The sequence below is a fragment of the Saccopteryx bilineata genome, chromosome 2 (assembly GCF_036850765.1).
Source record: "Saccopteryx bilineata isolate mSacBil1 chromosome 2, mSacBil1_pri_phased_curated, whole genome shotgun sequence".
In the NCBI taxonomy this organism is placed as follows: Eukaryota; Metazoa; Chordata; class Mammalia; order Chiroptera; family Emballonuridae; genus Saccopteryx; species Saccopteryx bilineata.
The window spans coordinates 218,641,760-218,661,917 of NC_089491.1; the positions used below are offsets into that span (position 1 = coordinate 218,641,760).

General features: G+C 44.8%; 2 protein-coding genes and 1 pseudogene across 6 annotated transcripts in view; 2 read left to right on the forward strand and 1 right to left on the reverse strand.

Annotated features, from left to right (window-relative positions):
• Window positions 1-1,946: 1,946 nt before the first annotated feature.
• Window positions 1,947-7,561, reverse strand: YBEY (ybeY metalloendoribonuclease). 4 transcript variants are annotated; one of them, XM_066259142.1, is made up of 6 exons: window positions 7,427-7,561; window positions 6,108-6,370; window positions 5,049-5,177; window positions 3,754-3,822; window positions 2,466-2,572; window positions 1,947-2,299 (listed from the first exon to the last, which is right to left on the reverse strand). In XM_066259142.1, exons 2-5 carry the CDS (start codon window positions 6,315-6,317, stop codon window positions 2,495-2,497), a joined length of 486 nt encoding a protein of 161 aa, XP_066115239.1. In that variant the 5' UTR covers window positions 6,318-6,370; window positions 7,427-7,561; the 3' UTR covers window positions 1,947-2,299; window positions 2,466-2,494. The 4 variants fall into 4 exon arrangements, with proteins under 4 accessions (XP_066115239.1, XP_066115236.1, XP_066115238.1 ...); XM_066259139.1 differs by having other exon boundaries at window positions 2,466-2,624; window positions 7,427-7,537; XM_066259141.1 differs by lacking the exon at window positions 2,466-2,572 and having other exon boundaries at window positions 7,427-7,560.
• A 186-nt stretch (window positions 7,562-7,747) lies between these two features.
• The window catches only part of MCM3AP (minichromosome maintenance complex component 3 associated protein), a 66,448-nt gene continuing 54,037 nt past the window's right edge, over window positions 7,748-20,158 (forward strand). For both annotated transcript variants that reach the window (XM_066259137.1, XM_066259138.1), the window contains exons 1-6: window positions 7,748-7,886; window positions 8,405-9,712; window positions 9,955-10,178; window positions 15,173-15,251; window positions 15,505-15,649; window positions 16,833-17,023. In XM_066259137.1, the coding sequence (XP_066115234.1) occupies window positions 8,506-9,712; window positions 9,955-10,178; window positions 15,173-15,251; window positions 15,505-15,649; window positions 16,833-17,023 (1,846 nt within the window). In that variant the 5' untranslated portion in view covers window positions 7,748-7,886; window positions 8,405-8,505. The remainder of the gene's footprint in view (window positions 7,887-8,404; window positions 9,713-9,954; window positions 10,179-15,172; window positions 15,252-15,504; window positions 15,650-16,832; window positions 17,024-20,158) is intronic.
• Window positions 11,745-12,907, forward strand: LOC136323124 (ligand-dependent nuclear receptor-interacting factor 1-like; annotated as a pseudogene).

Consider the following 20,158-nt stretch of genomic DNA (forward strand, 5'->3'; position numbering starts at 1 on the left):
TAAAACCCTGTAATTCCCTGGGCGATGGGTCTTCTGTCATTCCCAGTGAACCCTATTAAATCAAACCTGGGATTATATTAATAAGGTGACTCTATGGTTCCCTAGAGATGGGGTCTGGTTACCAGGGAAACCAACTATGTGATGACAGTGTTAGACCTCTCAGTCCTACCCCCAACATCAGAGGTGAGTTAATCACCATTGGCCAGTGATTTAATCAATTGTGCCTATATAATGGAACCTCCACAAAACCTCTAAAGATGGGGATGGTGAAGCACCGGAGAGGTTGGCACCCCCCAAACTCTAGGAGCACAGTAGCTACTGTGCTCAGGGCCCTCCCAGACCTCACCCAATGGACCATTCATCTGCTGTTCAGCTCTAGCCTTTCTCATCATCGGTGTTTGCCTGAGTTCTGGAAGCCATTCTAACAAAGTTTTGAACTGGACGAGAGGGTTGTGGGAACCCCCAATTTGAACGAAGTTGGACAGAAGTGTGGGTATTCTGGTATGAAGTGGGGGGTAGCCTTGTGGGATGAGCCCTTGTGGGTCCTGCACTAATTCCTGTTGTGAGTAGAATTTTCTTTGAATGGCCGAGTACCCTTGACCCCTGGTGAGGGAATGCTGTTGAGACCTCTACATTGTGCCCACCTGTGCTGAGATGACAGTCATTCGAAGTCAGTGAGGACCCATGAATGAAGCTAGAAACTGCATAGGTGGCTGGAGCCTCAGGACCGTCAGCTGTCTGTGAATCTACTATAACCTAATTGAGACTCCAGGTCTCCATGGTACCCAGGAGCTGGGTGTTCATACACACAGGACAGTAAGGGGCTGAGGGACCCAAGCACCTCCTAGAGCAGGGGGAGGGACCTGCCCGGGCAGATACTGGGTCTGCAGAACTCCAGAACCAGGACAACAAGGACAAAAGTGACCAATAGAATGACAGAGAGAGCTAAGACAGCTCCACAGCCAGGTGGCAGATGACACAGCTGTTGACTGGACAGTGAGGGGGGGAAGCCTCTTCTCAGGTTTAGGTAAAGACACTTGACCACATTCTCTATATTCAGTGATATATATATACATATACATATACATATATATACATATACATATATATATATATATATAAACTTCTGAATCAATTAGGAAAAAGAAAAACCAATAGGAACGCAGGCATAGACATGAGCAGTCATCTCAAAGTAAAGTGGACGCCAACGAAGAATCGCTGGGAGAAACGCAGGGCAGCGCAATGCATGCATGACACCCATCCAAGTGGGGGTCAGGGTGCCCCAGGTCAGGGTCTGGGGCCTGGAGTCATTCCATGGGCTGATGGGGACACGAGATCTGGCTGTTCAAAAGTACTGGATGTCGCCTGGTCAAGCTGGACTTCACACCCCGTCCCAGCACCCACATGTGCCGCAGACGTAACAGTACTAACAGGTCTCAGGACCTTCTTGGGCTCTTAAAGAGGATTTGGAGCCAAAATGTTTGTGGGTCTCTGGGTTGACTTTAAACTGAGAACAAACTTGATTGACTACAAGCAGGCTATGATAGCCAACATTGACTCAGAAATACCACAGGCTCAAGTTCCTGTCCCTGAGAGCCAGGAAAGTACAGAATGAGAGAAGATACACACCTGGTGGGAAATGTGTTCTCATGTTTCTAAAATCTACTCATTCTCAGAATTGTAGCATCCCTGGTTTTAGGGCCAAAAAGGGTATCTGAGAGACTGTGTTACTGCCATGATGTCTTCAGAGCTCCCTGTAGTCAGCACCTGTACCTGACAGGTTCTAGTGATAGAGGCTCCAGCTGGCTCAATGCCTGTCCCTTCTACCATTTGCTCCTGCCGTATGGCCCCAGGCCACTTGTTTCATCCTCCTGCATGAGTGCAGAGGTGCGAGAAAGGCCTCATGCTCAAAGGCAGGACCCCCAGAAGGGGGAATTCAGATCCTCTAAGAGTTTAGAACTGTTTTATTTATAATACTGAAAATAACATATCTGCTGTGTTCTAAGTAAAGAAGTGAATGGAAATTTCTCTTATACTTTAATAGTTCCACTCCTGGAATTTAGCCCCAGCTAGGGCATTGACCACCAGGGCCCTCAGTTTGGCAGAGCCTTTGATCCTCGGGGCCCAAAGGGAGGAGTCAACTCCCATCCATATGGTGTTCTTGTGTGCTGGAGGATCCCTAAGGTACTACCTGCATCATGGGCTGTGATCATCAAAAGGGATCTCTGCTCAAGGGCTGGAGCCTGGCCCCAGTGCGCCGGCCCAACTCCTCAAGGACCTGCTTTTCCTTCTGGTACATCTGAAAGAAAGGAACGAAAACTGACTGTGGATCTGCCCAGCTGACCTGGCCTCCTTGGGCCCCGGGGAGTTCCTAGCTTGGCTCAGGGATCCCCGCCTTGGGAAATCTATCTCCGAGGGCTGTCCATGACTATGGCACGAGGACCCTTGGCCATGGGGTCTCTCACACAGGTTGAAGGGCAGGTCCTGGTTCTGCTCATGGGTGCCCAGCACTTGTGCAGAGTGAGTGCCAACATGCTGTCCTCAGGGTGAATGGCACAGTCAGCAGGAGAGGCTGTGGGCCAGGGCAGAAGTGTTGATCTTGAGTACAAAAGCTTAGAGCCTGCCTAGGGTCACAGGAGAACAGATGCAGGACATGATAGGGAGGGAGTGCAGATGACTCCTCATAGGGGAAGGGAGGTCAGGACTTAGAGGGCTGGGGTCCCTGGTGGACTGCACACTGGTGGTGACATCTTGGGCTTTCCCTGAGATGCTGAGACCTCAGTCTGTGGGTTGTATAGGGAGGGGGCTGAGGAGGAAGGGGCAAAGGGGCCACAGTAGGGTCAGCAGCTTACCAGGAAGTAAGGCTGAGCCAAGGCATGGCTGGTGTGGACCCAGCCTAGGATGGCCAGGGGAGAGAACAAGTGCATCAAGGATTTCTTTTGTTAATGAAAAAAAAATTTTATGCCTTTCAAAGAATCTATTTGATTACAAATATAGTTTGAGTTTATTATACACAATATAGTATATATACCAACATGGATCTTTATAATTGGGTAAACACTAGCACCCTTTGAGGAAATCAGCTGCTCCATTACTTTACATAATAGGTCTCTATCAGATGTCTGCACATTTTATTTATTTATTTTTTTATTTTTATTTATTTATTCATTTTAGAGGAGAGAGAGAGAGATTGAGAGAGAGAGAAAGAGAGAGAGAAGAGGGGAGGAGCAGGAAGCTTCAACTCCCATATGTGCCTTGACCGGGCAAGCCCAGGGTTTTGAACTGGCAACCTCAGTATTCCAGGTCAACGCTTTATCCACTGCGCCACCACAGGTCTGGCTGTCTGCACATTTTAAATCCTGTTCCCAACTGATAAATACCATTACAATTTCTCTTATAAAATTTTATTTATAAATATGTATTTTCCGATGGCTTTAGGCGACCCCTGTGTTTTGGTCGTTCGACCCCCGCTGGGGTCGCGACCCACAGGTTGAGAACCGCTGCTTTAGACCATTAAATTTCATAGAATTTTTAGAATTTAGTCTCTCTGCTCAGACTTTCAACAATATTTAATAATACAGATAACAGCATTTGGGGAGCCCAATATTTAAAACAAACATTGTAAGTCTTTTTAGTAAAGTAAGCATTTATAAAATTTCTTATTTTACTGTTTTTTTTTATTTTACAAGTTTAGTTTTCATCAACTGCAAGGGACAGGTTGGGGAGCCCTGGCTTTTGGAAGACAGTGCATACCTTCTGCCACGTGGCCTCTGTGCTGTGTGTGAAGCCCAGTAGATGACAAAGCCCATGGGTGGCTGTCACCTGTTGGAACAATTAAAAAGCTGCCTCATGACCAAGCCATGAGCCAGGGGAAGAGGAAGGCAGCGATAGCTTAGCCCATACCTGGTGGGAGGTTAGGAACTCTCATCTGGGCCCAGGCAGGGTTTTGGGAGTCAGCAGCAGCAGCACCAGGGGGTGTGGTGAGCAGTGAGAACATGGGTGGGGCTCAGAGAACAGCAGGTAGCCCAGGACCTTGTCAGGGGTGTGAAGACCAGGCTCTGGGGTCGGGGGCAGTGGTTATTTTCTGAGGAGACAACTGCTCTTTAGGGCAGGGGAAGGGTTGGAAGGGTGATAAGATATGGAGGTCAAAGGGGGTAGCTGGAGGGTATCTGGGGCTTTTAGAAGGTGCCTACATACAGCTAGGAGCCATCAAAGCAGAAAGTGGCCTGGTCTGGCCCTATGCTGGGGGATGAGGGTCCTAGGAGTGGTGGGCTGGCCCCCTACTTTGTTCAGAATTCCTTCACGAGGTGCAGAAGTAAAAGCGGATATCCACAACTGCTGGCTAGACATACCACTGACCACGCCCCCCACCCCAGGGTGCACAGCTGCCAGCCACAGAGATTCCAGAGCTGGACCATGCTGACTAGTCTTATTACACTGGGTTTCCTGTCACTCAGGAAGTAAGGAAAAAGGTCCTCTCCCCACACCTGCTCACATTGGGTCTCACATGGAAGCATTAGAACACTCGGCCCCCAACATAATTCAGGGCGTGGCCTGAATTTGGCTGAAGAAGGGCTCAATTGAATCCTTGGGGAAGTTAAAACACAACTCAATCACACTCAGTATTTTCAGAACACTTCTACCCTCCTTTTTACATTAAGCTGAGGATAGACGTGGAAGGTCTAGGATGCTAGAATCCTGTCCACTTTGGCAGTCTCCTAAGAAACTTATTCAGCAAGTTTACATTAGCTACACAGCCTGCTGAGCTAAAACAAGGTCACTAATTAGAGCTTCCCTTATCTTGTATCTCAATATGGAGCAGCTCCCTCTCCTCTCCTTGCCCCTAGCATTGCCACAAGGTATGCAGACCCCACTAGGCCATCTCTCTCTCTGTAGGGCTCCCTCAATTACCCTTGTTCTTCACATGGGTGATAGAGTGGGCAATAGTGTGGACACAGGTGGTGCATCACCACACTCTTCATGGCCTGGATGAAGGACACAGTATTTATTTGCAGGGTAGAACCTGTCATGTCAGCATTCCTACTTACAGTCAGGATGTCATAGTAATCTTCATTTTCTTTGCACTGCTGGAAGATATACTCCACTCCTAGGAAAATGTCCCCCAGGTTATAGTCATCTGGACAACCAGGCTGAGGAATTTCCCCTGCTTTCAGATTCTGCAAATGAGGAAACACAGATTGTTAGAACAGGACTTCAAGAACACAAACCCCACCATAGAACTAGATTTCACTTTGGAAGGCACTGTCCTCTCACTAGTTCTAAGTGGGGTGGGGGGGCTACAAAGCCGTTACACACACTACTTAAGATGTTTCCACCTTGTCAAATAAGGTACTTTCCATTTGTTTCATCGTTCCCAATGCACAGTCACACAGATTACACCTTTTAGGAGTTAAATCACAAAGATAATTTTATATTTCTGTTCTTTTCTCCTGGTATTTTGTCCTTAACAGCCTTTCACATTTTCCTACATAAAGACTATAATGACCAGTCTATTCAGTTGAGTTGCATATTTTAGTGTTGTTAATGATTTTTCTTGTCAGAGAATACAAGTGAACATTTTAATGCATTATTATACTACACATTTAACATTTTGTCATCTTCCTCCTTTTGATTTCTTTCTTTTTTTCTGTAGGTGTGACCCTAGTGGATTGAAATATATATGTTGCCAAGTTGCTTTCCAAAGGGTGGCTCCTATTTATGCTGCTACTAATCAAGTATGAAACCATGAATGAGTCATTTACGTAACAGAATAACCTGATAGCTATCACTAGTTCCTAGAGGATATTTACACAAGTCTCTTCTTTTATTAAATGTTATTTAAATTTTCAACCATACATATTCCTTTTCAATTCATTCAAAACTGCAGAAGCACTGTGCTTCCAATTCACTGAGCACGTTAGGAGGGGAGATGGGCGCCTAATCCCCTTTTCTCCTCCAGTAACGGGCATCAGTCAATAGGGTTAATCTCTACTTTGCATATATTCGAAAGTTTAAAAAACAAACAAATCATGTCTATAGTATAATCAACACAGGAAATTTACAATGTCTGGTAGCCTAGACAAAGCGAGGCAGACAGTACTTTTTACCTCATGAAATGGAAAAGAAAGCACATCGGTTGGGATATTTTTCTCTCTGTACATCCTGTTGATGTGTTGAATACTCTTGTTGTCAACACAGATGATTCCTAGGTCGAATTTTTGGACCCCTAAAATACTCCTGATCATCTCCATCCTCTGGCGGAGTGGCACTCTTCTGAGCGGGACAGCTCGCTGCAGGTTTCTGAGCACCAGACTCATTGCAGAAAGAGTCAACCAGGGCCCTTTAAAAACGTTTGTAAAGGAAGTTGTGCCTAAAGTTCAAGAGAAAACAAATTAGTCCTAGAAAGTGATCGTAAGTTCTGTAAGAACACACACGCACAATCAAGTCATTTTATTTAGTGCAATATGTTGAAAATTTACAAGAATGTACATTTTTTTTAATTAAAAAAATTTTTTTTATTTATTCATTTTAGAAAGGAGAGGGAGCCCTGGCCAGTTGGCTCAGCGGTAGAGCGTCGGCCTGGCATGCGGGGGACCCAGGTTCGATTCCCGGCCAGGGCACATAGGAGAAGCGCCCATTTGCTTCTCCACCCCTCCCCCTCTCCTTCCTCTCTGTCTCTCTCTTCCCCTCCCACAGCCAAGGCTCCATTGGAGCAAAGATGGCCCCGGCGCTGGGGATGGCTCCTTGGCCTCTGCCCCAGGCGCTAGAGTAGCTCTGGTCGCGGCAGAGCGACGCCCCGGAGGGGCAGAGCATCGCCCCCTGGTGGGCAGAGCGTCGCCCCTGGTGGGCGTGCCGGGTGGATCCCGGTTGGGCGCATGCGGGAGTCTGTCTGACTGTCTCTCCCTGTTTCCAGCTTCAAAAAAATACAAAAAAAAAAAAAAAAAAGAAAGGAGAGGGAGAGAGAGAGACAGAGAGAGAAGGGGTGGAGGAGCTGGAAGCATTAACTCCCATATGTGCCTTGACCAGGCAAGCCCAGGGTTTCGAACCGGCGACCTCAGCATTTCCAGGTCAACACTTTATCCACTGCGCCACCACAGGTCAGGCAAGATTGTCCATTTTATCATAAGGAAAACAGAACAATAAAAATACACAAAACGAAGCCATAGACTCAAGCAAGCGAGAATGGACAGCAGTAGCCACAGGAACTTAAGAAGGGCGGCAGTGAAGGGCAGTTAATAGAGAAAGCGCGCGAGCTGGGTAGAGGGTAGAAGAAGGCGGATGGAAGGAAGGGTGGGGGATGGGGGAAGTAAACGGGGCGGGTCCCGGAGTTTCCCCCTGAACCACTCGGCGCTGGCCCAGCCCCGAAATGCAAACACGCGGGTGGGTACGACGCCCCCGTCCCCAGTTCGGAGAGATTAAAGCTGACCTCGTAAGTACAGGAGCCGAGCCGGCGGACCTCGGCCTGCACCCCGAGCATCGGCAGCTCCCACCCCCCGGCCCCGAAATCGGAACCCGAAAGCAGAGGGCCGCGGGAAGGGCCGGGCCGCGCGGGTGGGACCGGAAGTCAGTCCACCACTTTTTTATTCTCCGCGGTGCGCAGAGAAAAGCTGGTTCGGGTGGTTGTGGTCCCTGTCTCCACCTCTAGCCCGGCGCCAAGGTATCCTGGAGCACCGACGGCCCTGAGCTGGACCGTGAACGCGGTGCAGGGTCCGGGCCGGGCGGAAGCCCCTTCCTCCGGCCCCATCGCGCGCGCGTTGCTAACGGGACGTGACGCCGGGGCGCCCGGCCCTGGGCGCGGCCTGTTTGGGGACCCACGACGCTGCCTGCTAGTTGGGGTCGTGCTGCCTCCGCTCCAGCCCCTCCCCGGTCTAGGGCGTCCTCTCCGTGTAAGTAGTCTCGACCTCTAAGCAAGTTATATTGGGTAATCGCCCGGTATAAAAACATTTTATTTCTGTCTAGAAAGAGTGTTTAATGAGTGCTCTGGTTGCTCGGAGAAAAATTAGGTGGGGGGAAACAGTGGAACACTGATGTTTTAACTGTGTTACAATGTATAATCTGGCTATGGAGATCGGAAGAAGTCAGGAGAAACTCCTCTCTTTAACTTAAAAAGTGTAACGGCATTCATTTTTTAAATTAGCATTTGAGATTTTTCGTGAATTTACCAACTTAGTAAAATGATTTCAGTTTTAGTCACGCTTTAAACCCCTGTAACAAAGTAATTTATTTGTACTATCTGCCACCCCATACTCCAATAAAAGAACCCACTGGCTCTCAGAAAATAAGACTACTTAGCTCTTTGCTTTGCCTGCCTTTTAAATAATTTAGAATGTGACATGTGATTAAAAGTTTTTTTCTAAGTCTTCCAGCAGCACGTAGCTCTGATGATCTGAATTTTGTCTTTCAGCTTGTGTGAATATGAAGGGGACCTTTCTGTTTTAACAGTTTAAGGAAGAGGACTGCTTTGTATAGGGAGTATTTATTAACTTACAGTAAGTGGATCAGAAGATGAATCCAACTAACCCTTTCTGTGGGCAGCAGCCTACTGCTTTTTCATCATCTTCCAATAGTTCCATAGGAGCATTTCAGGCCAAGCCACCATTTCGATTTGGTCAGCCTTCTCTTTTTGGACAAAACAATATATTACCTGGGAAAAGCTCAGGATTTTCACAGGTATCTAGCTTTCCAGCGGCTTCTGGAGTAGGTCATTCTGCAGTGCAAACATTAGGATTCTCCCAAACCTCAAATGTTGGACTGTTTTCTGAACTTGAACACACCCCAGCCTTTGCAGCTACCTCTGGGCCCTCTAGTTCGGGTGTACCTGGAAACCCAGGATTTTTTAAATCACCTAGCCTTGGGGCTTTCCCAAGTACTTCTACTTTTGGATCAGAAACTGGAGAAGTAGCAAGTTCTGGTTTTGGGAAAACAGAATTCGGCTTTAAACCTCTGGAAAATTCAGTGTTCAGACCAATATTTGGGGCTGAATCTGAGCCAGAGAAAACTCAAAGCCAGATTACTCCTGGATTTTTCACATTTTCCCAACCAGTTAGTAGTGGACCTGGGGGACTGACCTCATTTTCTTTTACTCAGGTGACAAGTTCTACTAAATCAAGTTTTACCTTTTCAAAACCAGTTGATAGTAGTAATTCTTCATCACCCTTTACCCCTGCTTTGTCAAGTCAAAATGTGGAGGAAGAGAAAAGAGGCCCCAAATCATTATTTGGAAGTCTTAACAGTAGCTTCACTAGCTTCCCCACATCTTCTTCGGGATCTTTGGGGGATCCCTTCCCAGTTAGCAAAACAGGTGTCCGGCAAGGATGTGAAGAAGCTGTTTCCCAAGTGGAACCACTTCCCAGCCTCATGAAAGGACTGAAAAGGAAGGAGGATCAGGATTGCTCCCCGAAGAGACATGGGCACGATGCAGTGGAAGACTTGGACCCTCTGTCAAGGGGTGATCATCCTCCTGATAAACGGCCCGTCCGCCTGCATCGGCCACGGGGAGGCACTCTGTTTGGTCGAACAATACAGGATGTCTTCAAAAGCAATAAAGAAGTTGGTCGTCTGGGCAACAAGGAATCTAGAAAGGAAACTGGCTGTGCTGAGTCTGGGGAAAATGACCAAATGACCATCCCAGGAGGGAGTCAGTCTGTTCTGGCACCTTCCCGGCTTCAAGGTGTGAATAAAGAAGAAGGAACTGAAAGCAGAGATAAAAAAGGTGAGCTCTAAAAATGTACAACATATAGTAAATCCTGCTGGCATGTTCTTGGTAAGTTTCCCTGGGTGTTTGATTTTTCTGATAAGTCCCCAGTAAACATTAGGGATATTAATATGCCATAAGGATCTTGGAGCAGGTCACATATCCATGGAAATTTCATTTGCTTTTACGTGGTTGGTGTGTCCTGGTATCTGAAAACATTACATCTACTACAGTTCTATGCCTATTTTCTGATCCACTAGATTTTCTAAGAGGGATTCCTGGGCGTCAGAGTAAGAGAAGTGAGAGCACAGACAGTCTTGGGGGATTCTTTCCTGCTGAAATCACGGCGATCCAGTGTAAGAACATTCCCGACTATCTCAACAGCAGGACCACTCTGGAGAATCACTTTGGCAAAATTGCTAAAGTGCAGCGCATCTACACCAAGCCCAACAAAAAGCTTGCAGTGGTGCATTTCTTTGATCATGTGAGTATTCCCGACGGAGTTCATGTGAATGAAAAAAAATGGGCTTTAAAGTGGTAAAGTTGGAGTGAACTTTGTAATTTTTTTTTTTGGTATTTTTCTGAAGCAGAAAATACAGGGAGAGACAGTCAGACAGACTCCCGCATGCGCCCTACCGGGATCCACCCGGCACGCCCACCAGGGGGCGACGCTCTGCCCACCAGGGGGTGATGCTCTGCCCCTCCGGGGTGTCGCTCTGTTGCGACCAGAGCCACTCCAGCGCCTGGGGCAGAGGCGAAGGAGTCATCCCCAGTGCCCGGGCCATCTTTGCTCCAATGGAGCCTCGCTGCGGGAGAGGAAGAGAGAGACAGAGAGGAAGGAGAGGGGGAGGGGTGGAGAAGCAGATGGGCGCTTCTCCTGTGTGCCCTAGCTGGGAATCGAACCCGGGACTTCTGCACGCCAGGCCGATGCTCTACCACTGAGCCAACTGGCCAGGGCCGTGAACTTTGTCATTTTAAAACCTATTTTTCTTATCTATCAGTTTTTGCTTGCTAGGAAACTACTAGAATACTTTATTTTTACCTTGGAGAAGCTGGAATAGCACTGTTTATTTCATAACTGCAGTCATTAGTGAAAAGCCTACAGCCCTACTGAATATAGTGGTGAGTCCCATGAAGCCAGATCCCTCTGAAATGTGTGGAAGTGACTCTGTAATCACAGAGTACTTTTCCAAACTTGAGTTCTGTTTTGATTTTGTTTTATTTGGCCATAGTACATGATTGCTGTAAATATTCAAACAATAAAGAAAAAGTAAAATTCCCTTGTAATCTTATTCTCCAGAGATAACTGCTTATGTTTAGATTATACTCTAACCTTAATTACAGGATGGGGCAAAAGTAGGTTAACAGTCCTGGCCTGTGGTGGTGCAGTGGATAAAGCGTCCACCTGGAACACTGAGGTAGCCAGTTTGAAACCCTGGGCTTGCCTGGTCAAGGCACATGTAGGAGTTGATGCTTCCTGCCCCCCTGCCCCTGCCCCTGGTTCTTCTCCCCCTCTCTTCTCTCCCTCCGCCCACCCCCTCTCTAAAAATGAATTAAAAAAGAAGTAGGTTAACAGTTCTGAGTGCACAGAACACAGTTTATTCTTGTATTATTATTTATAAGTTATTGTATTATTTTCCATACAAACAACTGTAAACCTACTTTCACCCTGCCCTGTATGTAAGTATACCTTTGCCTAACACAGTTGTTATAGAGTATTCTCACAAACATGGACTACTCATATTATATAGCCTCATATCTTTATTATTTAAAAAAATATTCTTGTGGAAGCTTGAAACCACGCCCCCTGGGGAGATTGTTGTTGCCCTCCTTTCAGCTTTGAAACCCCTCAGAGTCGCTCCAGAGCAACTCCAGCCCAACATTTTCTCGCTTTCATTCTGCCCCTTGGAGGACCCTGGTCCCCTACTGCCCACTTCCTTGGATGTGCTGACTCTTCCCACCTCTCTAAAATGTCCAATAACCTCCAGAGAGTCTTCTTGCAAGCCACTGAGGAAAAGCCAGGCAACGCCTCACACTGATCCAGAATGAGATGGCATCAACATTAGAAAAAGTTACTCAAGAAAGAAAAGACAAGAAAACTCTCAAGGAGGAAGCAGTAAGGCATCATATTCAAAGACTGATGTTGAATTTAAAAAGTTATTTGGTCTCACTAAAGATTTGAGAGTATGCCTTACTCGGATTCCTAACAATTTGGCCACTGGAGAAGGTTTTGATTCCTTTAAAAGTTTGGTGAAAAGTGAGAAAGAGGCAACATTTATAGTGAAGGAGGAAGAGAGAAAACAGTTTCTATAAGAAAAGAACAGCAAAAATTAAGAAGATGTATCACACAAAGAAGAGAAAAACCGAGAGTGCTTATAACACAGCTGTAAATGGAGGAACCAATGTCACCAGCTCGCAACTTGTTAGCTGTGTTTTACGAACTTCAGATGTATCACACCAAAACATTGTCACAAGCAGCAAAACAAAACTGGAGAAGAAAAGAGAACTGAAGTAGAACACTGTACTGGTGAAAACCAGAAGAAAGATGCATTGAATTCAAGTGCAAATTTTGAACAAAGTCATTCCTTTAATAAAAATTATACTGAAGGTATTTTCCCCATGACACCACCAGAGTTAGAAGAAACAATTTTATTTTTTTATTTATTTATTTTTTTTGCATTTTTCTGAAGCTGGAAACAGGGAGAGACAGTCAGACAGACTCCCGCATGCGCCCGACCGGGATCCACCCGGTACACCCACCAGGGGGCGACGCTCTGCCCACCAGGGGGCGATGCTCTGCCCATCCTGGGCGTCGCCATGTTGTGACCCTCCTGGGTGTCGCCATGTTGCAACCCTCCTGGGTGTCGCCATGTTGCGACCAGAGCCACTCTAGCGCCTGGGGCAGAGGCCACAGAGCCATCCCCAGCGCCCGGGCCATCTTTGCTCCAATGGAGCCTTGGCTGCGGGAGGGGAAGAGAGAGACAGAAAGGAAGGCGCGGCGGAGGGGTGGAGAAGCAAATGGGCGCTTCTCCTATGTGCCCTGGCCGGGAATCGAACCCGGGTCCTCCGCACGCTAGGCCGACGCTCTACCGCTGAGCCAACCGGCCAGGGCAAGAAACAATTTGTGATGAAAAAATAAGAAGACTTAAGCAGATACTGAGAGAGAAAGAAGCAGCCCTTGAAGAAATGCATAAGAAGATGCACCAAAAATAATAAAATGTTGCTATACTTAAAGACTTTAAGGAATTAACTCTTTTTTACCATATATATTACTTTTTACATTAAGTTAACTATAAATGTATTCTGAAAGTGTCTTTCATGGTGAAATTTGTTTTTTTCTTCAGTTGATTATAAAATTTTATTTAAGGAATGTGAAAAAAAATTCTTGTGGGAATTTATAAAGTAGAAAACATGTTTTATAATTTCATTAAGTGGTAGAAGTGTTGCCTGACATTATACTAAGGGAGGAGGCACAAAATCACCTATAATTCTATCCTCTCAGGTATCATCTGAATATTTTGATTAATATCTTTGCAAATGTATAGTCACATTGTTTTTACAGAAGTGGGATCATACTGTATATACTGTTGGAAAGCTTTTCATGTAGCAGTCTTTAGTATCTTCTGAAATCAATAAACAGTATAGATTAGAATGGAGTTGGTGAATGTCTCATGGCATTCTATCCTGCTTGCTTACTTACCTTGGCCAATTCTATTTATGGACATTTGTGCATATATTTCTGGTTGCTTATATCCTTTGTTTAAATTTCTGAGAGTAGAAGTTTAGTGCCAAAATATATGCAGTTTTAGGGCTTTTGCTGTTTATTATTTCCTATTGATTTTTTCCAATTCAGTGGCATTAATTACATTCACAGTGTTGTACAGCTATCACTACTGTCTCTTTCCAGATCTTTGCATCATCCCAGAAAGAAACCATTAAGTGGTAACTCTCCATTCCCACCTGCCCAGCCCCTGGTGACCTCTAATCTACTTTCTGTTTCTATGAATTTGCCTTCTCTAGATATTTCAAATAAGTAGAATCTAACAGTTTGTCCTTTTGTGTCTGGCTTTTTTCAGTTAACATAATGTTTTCATCAATTATTGATGTCGTTGTACTTCATTTCTTTTTATGGCCGAATAATATTCAGTGGTATAGGTAGACCATGTTTTGTTTATTCATCTGTTAATAGACATGGATTGATTTACCTTTTGGCTATTTTGAATAATGCTGCCATGACTGTGGTATGCAAACCTTTCTTGAGACTCTGCTTTCAGTTCTGTAGGGTGTATACTTAGGGGTGGAATTGTTGGGTCAGATGGTAATTAATCCTCATTTTTTTAAGTTATTTTTTGGCTATTGCAATGTGCATATTTTCCTAGCTAAACCCTAAAAAATACTTACGTACAGTAACATGATATATCAATATATGGTCATTGTAAGCAGTTCATTGATACATACCATGCCGAGTTCCCCATCACCCCATCTTTCCTGTTACCCAGGAGCAAGTATAGTTACTAGTGTGGTATGTGCTTTTCTAGACATTTTCATAGTTGTATCTGTAGGTATACTAATATGTACTTGGTTTAGTGCTGTTTTGTGATAAATTGTATCCTGTGTATATTGTTCTGCAGCTTCATTTTTTTTTTTTTAATAAATTTTTATTAATGGTAATGGGATGACATTAATAAATCAGGGTACATATATTCAAAGAAAACATGTCTAGGTTATTTTGTCATCAAATTATGTTGCAAACCCCTCGCCCAAAGTCAGATTGTCCTCCGTCACCCTCTATCTAGTTCTCTGTGCCCCTCCCCCTCCCCCTAACTCTCTCCCTCCCTCCCTCCCATGTCCTCCCTCCCCCCCCACCCTTGGTAACCACCACACTCTTGTCCATGTCTCTTAGTCTCATTTTTATGTTCCACCAATGTATGGAATCATGTAGTTCTTGTTTTTTTCTGATTTACTTATTTCACTCCTTATAATGTTATCAAGATCCCACCATTTTGCTGTAAATGATCTGATGTCATCATTTCTTATGGTTGAGTAGTATTCCATAGTGTATATGTGCCACATCTTCTTTATCCAGTCTTCTATTGAAGGGCTTTTTGGTTGTTTCCATGTCTTGGCCACTGTGAACAGTGTGCAGCTTCATTTTGTGTGTGTGACTTGGCTGTGTTTTTCGATTGCTGTATGTGTTGACAGATGGTAAAAATCATTTTAACAAATGCCAATGAGACCAAGGTTAGGGGTTCTATCATAGGAAAGTCATTAATTAAAAAAAGAGCAAGTATCAGATGTGAGACACATAAGGGAGACAAGGACTATGGATCCCAAGGCTGGAGGCCAGCAGTGTGTTCATACATGTAGAAGGTGGAAGTGCTGCTCATCACACACACTTGCAGACTGAGTTTGAGTACTGAATCTCATTTCCTGTGGTCTCCTCACACCTCACACTTTGTGTTGTGAACTGTTTTCCAGGCTTCTGCAGCCCTGGCCAAGAAGAAGGGGAAAGGTTTGCATAAAGATGTGCTTATCTTTTGGCACAAGAAGAAAATAAGTGAGTTTTCAGTTATTCTTTGCTCAGTCTAATGCTTTGTGTCCAAGGCCCTTTAAACACTGGGTGGAAGCCCTTTAACAAGACCAATGGAGGTCTGGCTCTGAGTGGATCCTTGTGTCTCATAGTGTTTTCTTTGGCTGTTTTGTAATTCCTATAACAATTATAATACTGTCCCCCCAAAAAGTAAAAACATCTAGTGTCGAGTGACATGTGGTATTTATTGTAAACCCTGTTCTGACTCATGCATTCTCAGGTCCCCTCAAGAAACCTTTTTCCCTCAAGGAGAAGAAACCAGGGGAGGGAGAAGCTGCCCAGGGCACCGAGGACACACCCTTTCAGCACTCCCCTCTGGGCAAGCCCATGGGGAGGGCTGCAACTGGCAGCCTCCTGAATAAAAGGTGTGGCTGTCCTTCCTGTGACTGTATGTGACACGGCATGTGGGTTCTTTTGACTTCTGATGTTAGTAAACAGGAGGTACTTCACAGGAGTCATGCCAAAGCACGAAAGGGAGTGGGGTGGTATGCTGACAACTGACAAGGGGCTAAGGGCCAATGAGGAAGGGGAGGAGGAGGAGAGGACATGGAGGGGAGGATTGGGGGTAGGGTAGGATATAAGAGTGTTGACAATCAGAGCCACTTACCAGGGCCCTGAAGAAGCCCTGGGGTTCCTCAGTCATCTGGCATCATTTAGTTGCTGTCATGCAGTTCTTCCTGACATAAATATATAAGTAGTCACCTTTTCTCTTAGAACTTCTAACTGGCCACATAACTGTGTATTCCTAATATCCACTCTTAGTAGTTTCCAACTTGGCCTTTTGTAGGTTCAGCTTATCACAGTGAAGCTGCATTTATAACTGAATAGCCACGATGTGGGCCAACGGGAGTGCGGGGGGCTGTCCGCTTGGGAATCCTTATTCACAAATGCTCCCTCCCCTCCCCCTTTCCCTTGCTCTCCCTCTCCTCCCTTTTCTTTGTTTTCCCACCCTCCCTTTCACAGTAGGCCTGCTTCCACAGTTCTTCTGTTTAATCTTTCACCTGTTTTGGACAATATACTGTTTTCCTCATTCTGTTTTGCAGTTAACAATTTAGTTATTGATTTGTTTTTGCTTTTTTCTTTCTCACTCACCCCTTCCTGTATCTTGGACATTCAAGTTCACAGAGTTCTGGGAGCCAGCTGAAAATGAGGAAGATGAGAGAGAATGCCCAGTTTTTTCTAACACATCCTTCTATTGAAAAGTTATGTATGAAAACATATAGGCATGGTGATAAAGTGTTGCTTTTTTTTCAGGCAGTTTCATTTCTTTGAGATAGAAATCTATAAATATTTCAGCTGTTTAAATGGGCTCCTTTCATTTTAAAAGAAGTATAAACTATTTCAAAAATTTAAAATCACAGGGAATAACATGAGTAACACCTTTATGGTCATCACCAGAGTCATCCAGGCTTGTTCCACTTCCATGTTTGTAGTTGATCAGCTTTAGAGGAGCCGAAAATCTTGAAAGATAAGGGATGTGTTTAGAAATGGAAATGGTGCAGATGCTGGATGAGCACAAGGTTTGACTGTGTCGCTCTTTCTTTGCAGTTCTCCAGTGAAGAAGCCAGGTCTTCTAAAGGCTCACCCATTTGAGGGAGACGCTTTTGACTTGGGCTCTGAGGGCTCTGAGGGTCCTGGGCCAAATGTGTCCTCCCTCAGTGCACTGATAGGCACTGTGGCCGAGACGTCTGAGGAGAAGTACCGCCTGCTTGACCAGAGGGACAGAGTCATGCGGCAAGGTATGGTGGCTGCCTCTCTGCAGAGGCCCAGAGACCCTTGGAGGGTCATGATAAGGTCTCGGGAGCTTGGGGGAGGAGTTTGAGTCTCAGGGCCTCTTACAGGCCACGGACAGTCTTTATTGTTTACTAGTCTCCTGAGGGGGTGAATGTAGACATGGATATAATGCAGATGGGTTATCTTACTTTTGAAAGAAAGTCTACAAATCATTGATCCATGCTAAATTAAACAATTTAAAGGGCAATTTTTAGACATTCAGAAAGCACATGTTACAAAAGTAAGTATTTTGTTTGACAGAAATCACAAGTAAAACTAAGAAATATCAACCAGGAAAAGTCTATAACTCTCACAAAGCGCCGACTTCCTGAAAGAGAACGGCCTGTGCACGTCAGTATGAAAAAGACCAAACACACTGGAAACATGAGGAGGGGCAAAGGAAGTATTATGAATTGACTTTTAAATATGTGGAAATATTCTCACCCCATCACCCAGTGAGAGATGAAGATGACACTGTGTGGAAATGCATCCTGGGGCAGTGTGGGAACTCCCACTCCTGCAGAGGAGGGCAAGAGGATGGAATCTTTGAGACATAGGAGAGCTCACGCCTTTGGCACAGTATTCCATGTTCAGGGAGTGTATGCCACAAACACTGTGTTTGTGAGAGTCATATATAAAGGTTGTTTTTGACAGCAGAGATTGGAAACTAGTCCACTTAGTGAGACAGACTGTAAACGGTTTAATAGAAGACTGGGACTTCTTTTTTTTTTTTTTAGAGCTCTAATCTTTTTTTTTTTTTTAATTTTATTTATTTATTTTTTACAGAGACAGAGAGTGAGTCAGAGAGAGAGACAGACAGGGACAGACAGACAGGAACGGAGAGAGATGAGAAGCATCAATCATTAGTTTTTCATTGTGCATTGCAACACCTTAGTTGTTCATTGATTGCTTTCTCATATGTGCCTTGACCGTGGGCCTTCAGCAGACCGAGTAACCTCTTGCTGGAGCCAGCGACCTTGGGTTCAAGCTGGTGGGCTTTTGCTCAAACCAGATTGAGCCCGTGCTCAAGCTTGTGACCTTGGGGTCTCGAACCTGGGTCTTCCACATCCCAGTCCGACACTCTATCCACTGTGCCACTACCTGATCGGGCAAGACTGGGACTTCTTTATGGATTTTCATCAAGATTTGTTGTGAAGTGAGAAAAGCAGGTCTGTGCTGTTTTACCATTTATGTATAAACAAGGGAGAAAAGTGTGTATGTCCGTACACAGCATTTGTGTGTGCATAAAATAGTCATGGGAGATGGGAAAGGATCAGCTCACTCTGATTGTCAGTAGAGGGTAGCAAGGTGTGAGGGTGTGTTCTATTTTGGATGTTGTTATTCCTTTGTTTTTTTTTGTTTTTTTTGTTTTTTTTTGACAGAAAGTCAGAGAAAGGCACAGATAGGGACAGACAGACAGGAAGGGAGAGAGATAAGAAGCATCAATTCTTTGCTGTGGCACCCTAGTTGTTCATCGATTGCTTTCTCACATGTGCCTTGATGGAGTGAGAGGCCACAGCAGAGTGAGTGACCCCTACTCAAGCCAGCAACCTTGGGTTTCAAGCCAGCAACCATGGGGTCATGTCCATGATCCCATGCCCAAGCCAGCAGTCCCATGCTCAAGCTGGTGAGTCCATGCTCAAGCCAGTGACCTCGGGGTTTCGAACCTGGGTCCTCCGTGTCCCAGTCGGAAACTCTATCCACTGCACCACCACCTGGTCAGGCTCCTTTGGATTATTGAACCATGTGAATGTGTTATCGATTACAAAAATTAATATTCTATTAACATTAAAAACTATGTGCAGTGAAAAATAAAAGGAAAAACCTCGTTGCAAACTTTAAATTAAATTTTAGCTGTAAGATTTTCCTCTTTTCAAAAGCTGTGAATCAGTGGAATAATCTCAGTGCCTCCTTAACACTAATAAAAAGCTGCCATTGTAAATAATATCACTGACATGGTGGTTTTTATATTCCAAACAAAATTATTACTAGGTATTGGAATTTTCCAAAATAAATATAAGGTATATATATATTTTGAGTTGTGAAGTTCTTCATGCCATTTAATTTAAAGATACTTTTTTAACTTTTCTCCCTGTCTGTCTTTTTCTTTCCCTCTCTCTGTCTCTGTCACACACACACAAAAATACCTGACTAGGTGGTGGTGCAGTGGATAGATCATCAGACCATGACGCAGAGGACCCAGTTTCAAAACCCTGAGGTCACCAGCTTGAGCGCCGGCTCATCTGGTTTGAGCAAGGCTCACCAGCTTGAGCCCAAGGTCACTGGCTTGAGGACAGGGTCACTCTGTCTGCTCTGGCCCCCCAGTCAAGGCACATGTGAGAAAGCAATCAATGAACAACTAAGGTGTCGCAACAAAGAACTGACGCTTCTCATCTCTCTCCCTTCCTTTCTGTCCCAATCTGTTCCTCTCTCTGTCTGTCTCTGTCACAAAAAATAAAATAAAGGTACTTTTGTAACTTTTAATTCTGTGGGTAATAATAATGGTTTATTCATGTTAGGACCAGGTAATTTCTATTATGTAATTTGTTTTATTAAAAATATGAAAAAAAGAAAAAATATGATGAAATACTGAGTTTTAGAACAATGAAGTATTTTGAATATTTACATTTAACAGATTGATTCTTTTTTTTTTTTTTTTTTCCAGAGACAGAGTGAGAGAGGGATAGATAGGGACAGACAGACAGGAATGGAGAGAGATGGAAAGCATCAATCATTAGTTGTTTTTGTTGTTTTTTTTCATTGCGACACCTTAGTTGTTCATTGATTGCTTTCTCATATGTGTCTTGACCGTGGGGCTACAGCAGACTGAGTAACCCCTTGCTCAAGCCAGCGACCTTGGGTCCAAGCTGGTGAGCTTTGCTCAAACCAGATGAGTCCGCGCTCAAGCTGGTGACCTCGTGATCTCAAACCTGGGTCCTCTGCGTCCCAGTCCGATGCTTTATCCACTGCGCCACCGCCTGGTCAGGTCAGATTGATTCTTTTAACAAACATACTGCATGCAGCATGAGTATTTATTGTTGATGTTACTATAGGAGTCCGAAATGTGTGTGCCCTTGGTCTGTGGTGTGCAGTGGAGACAC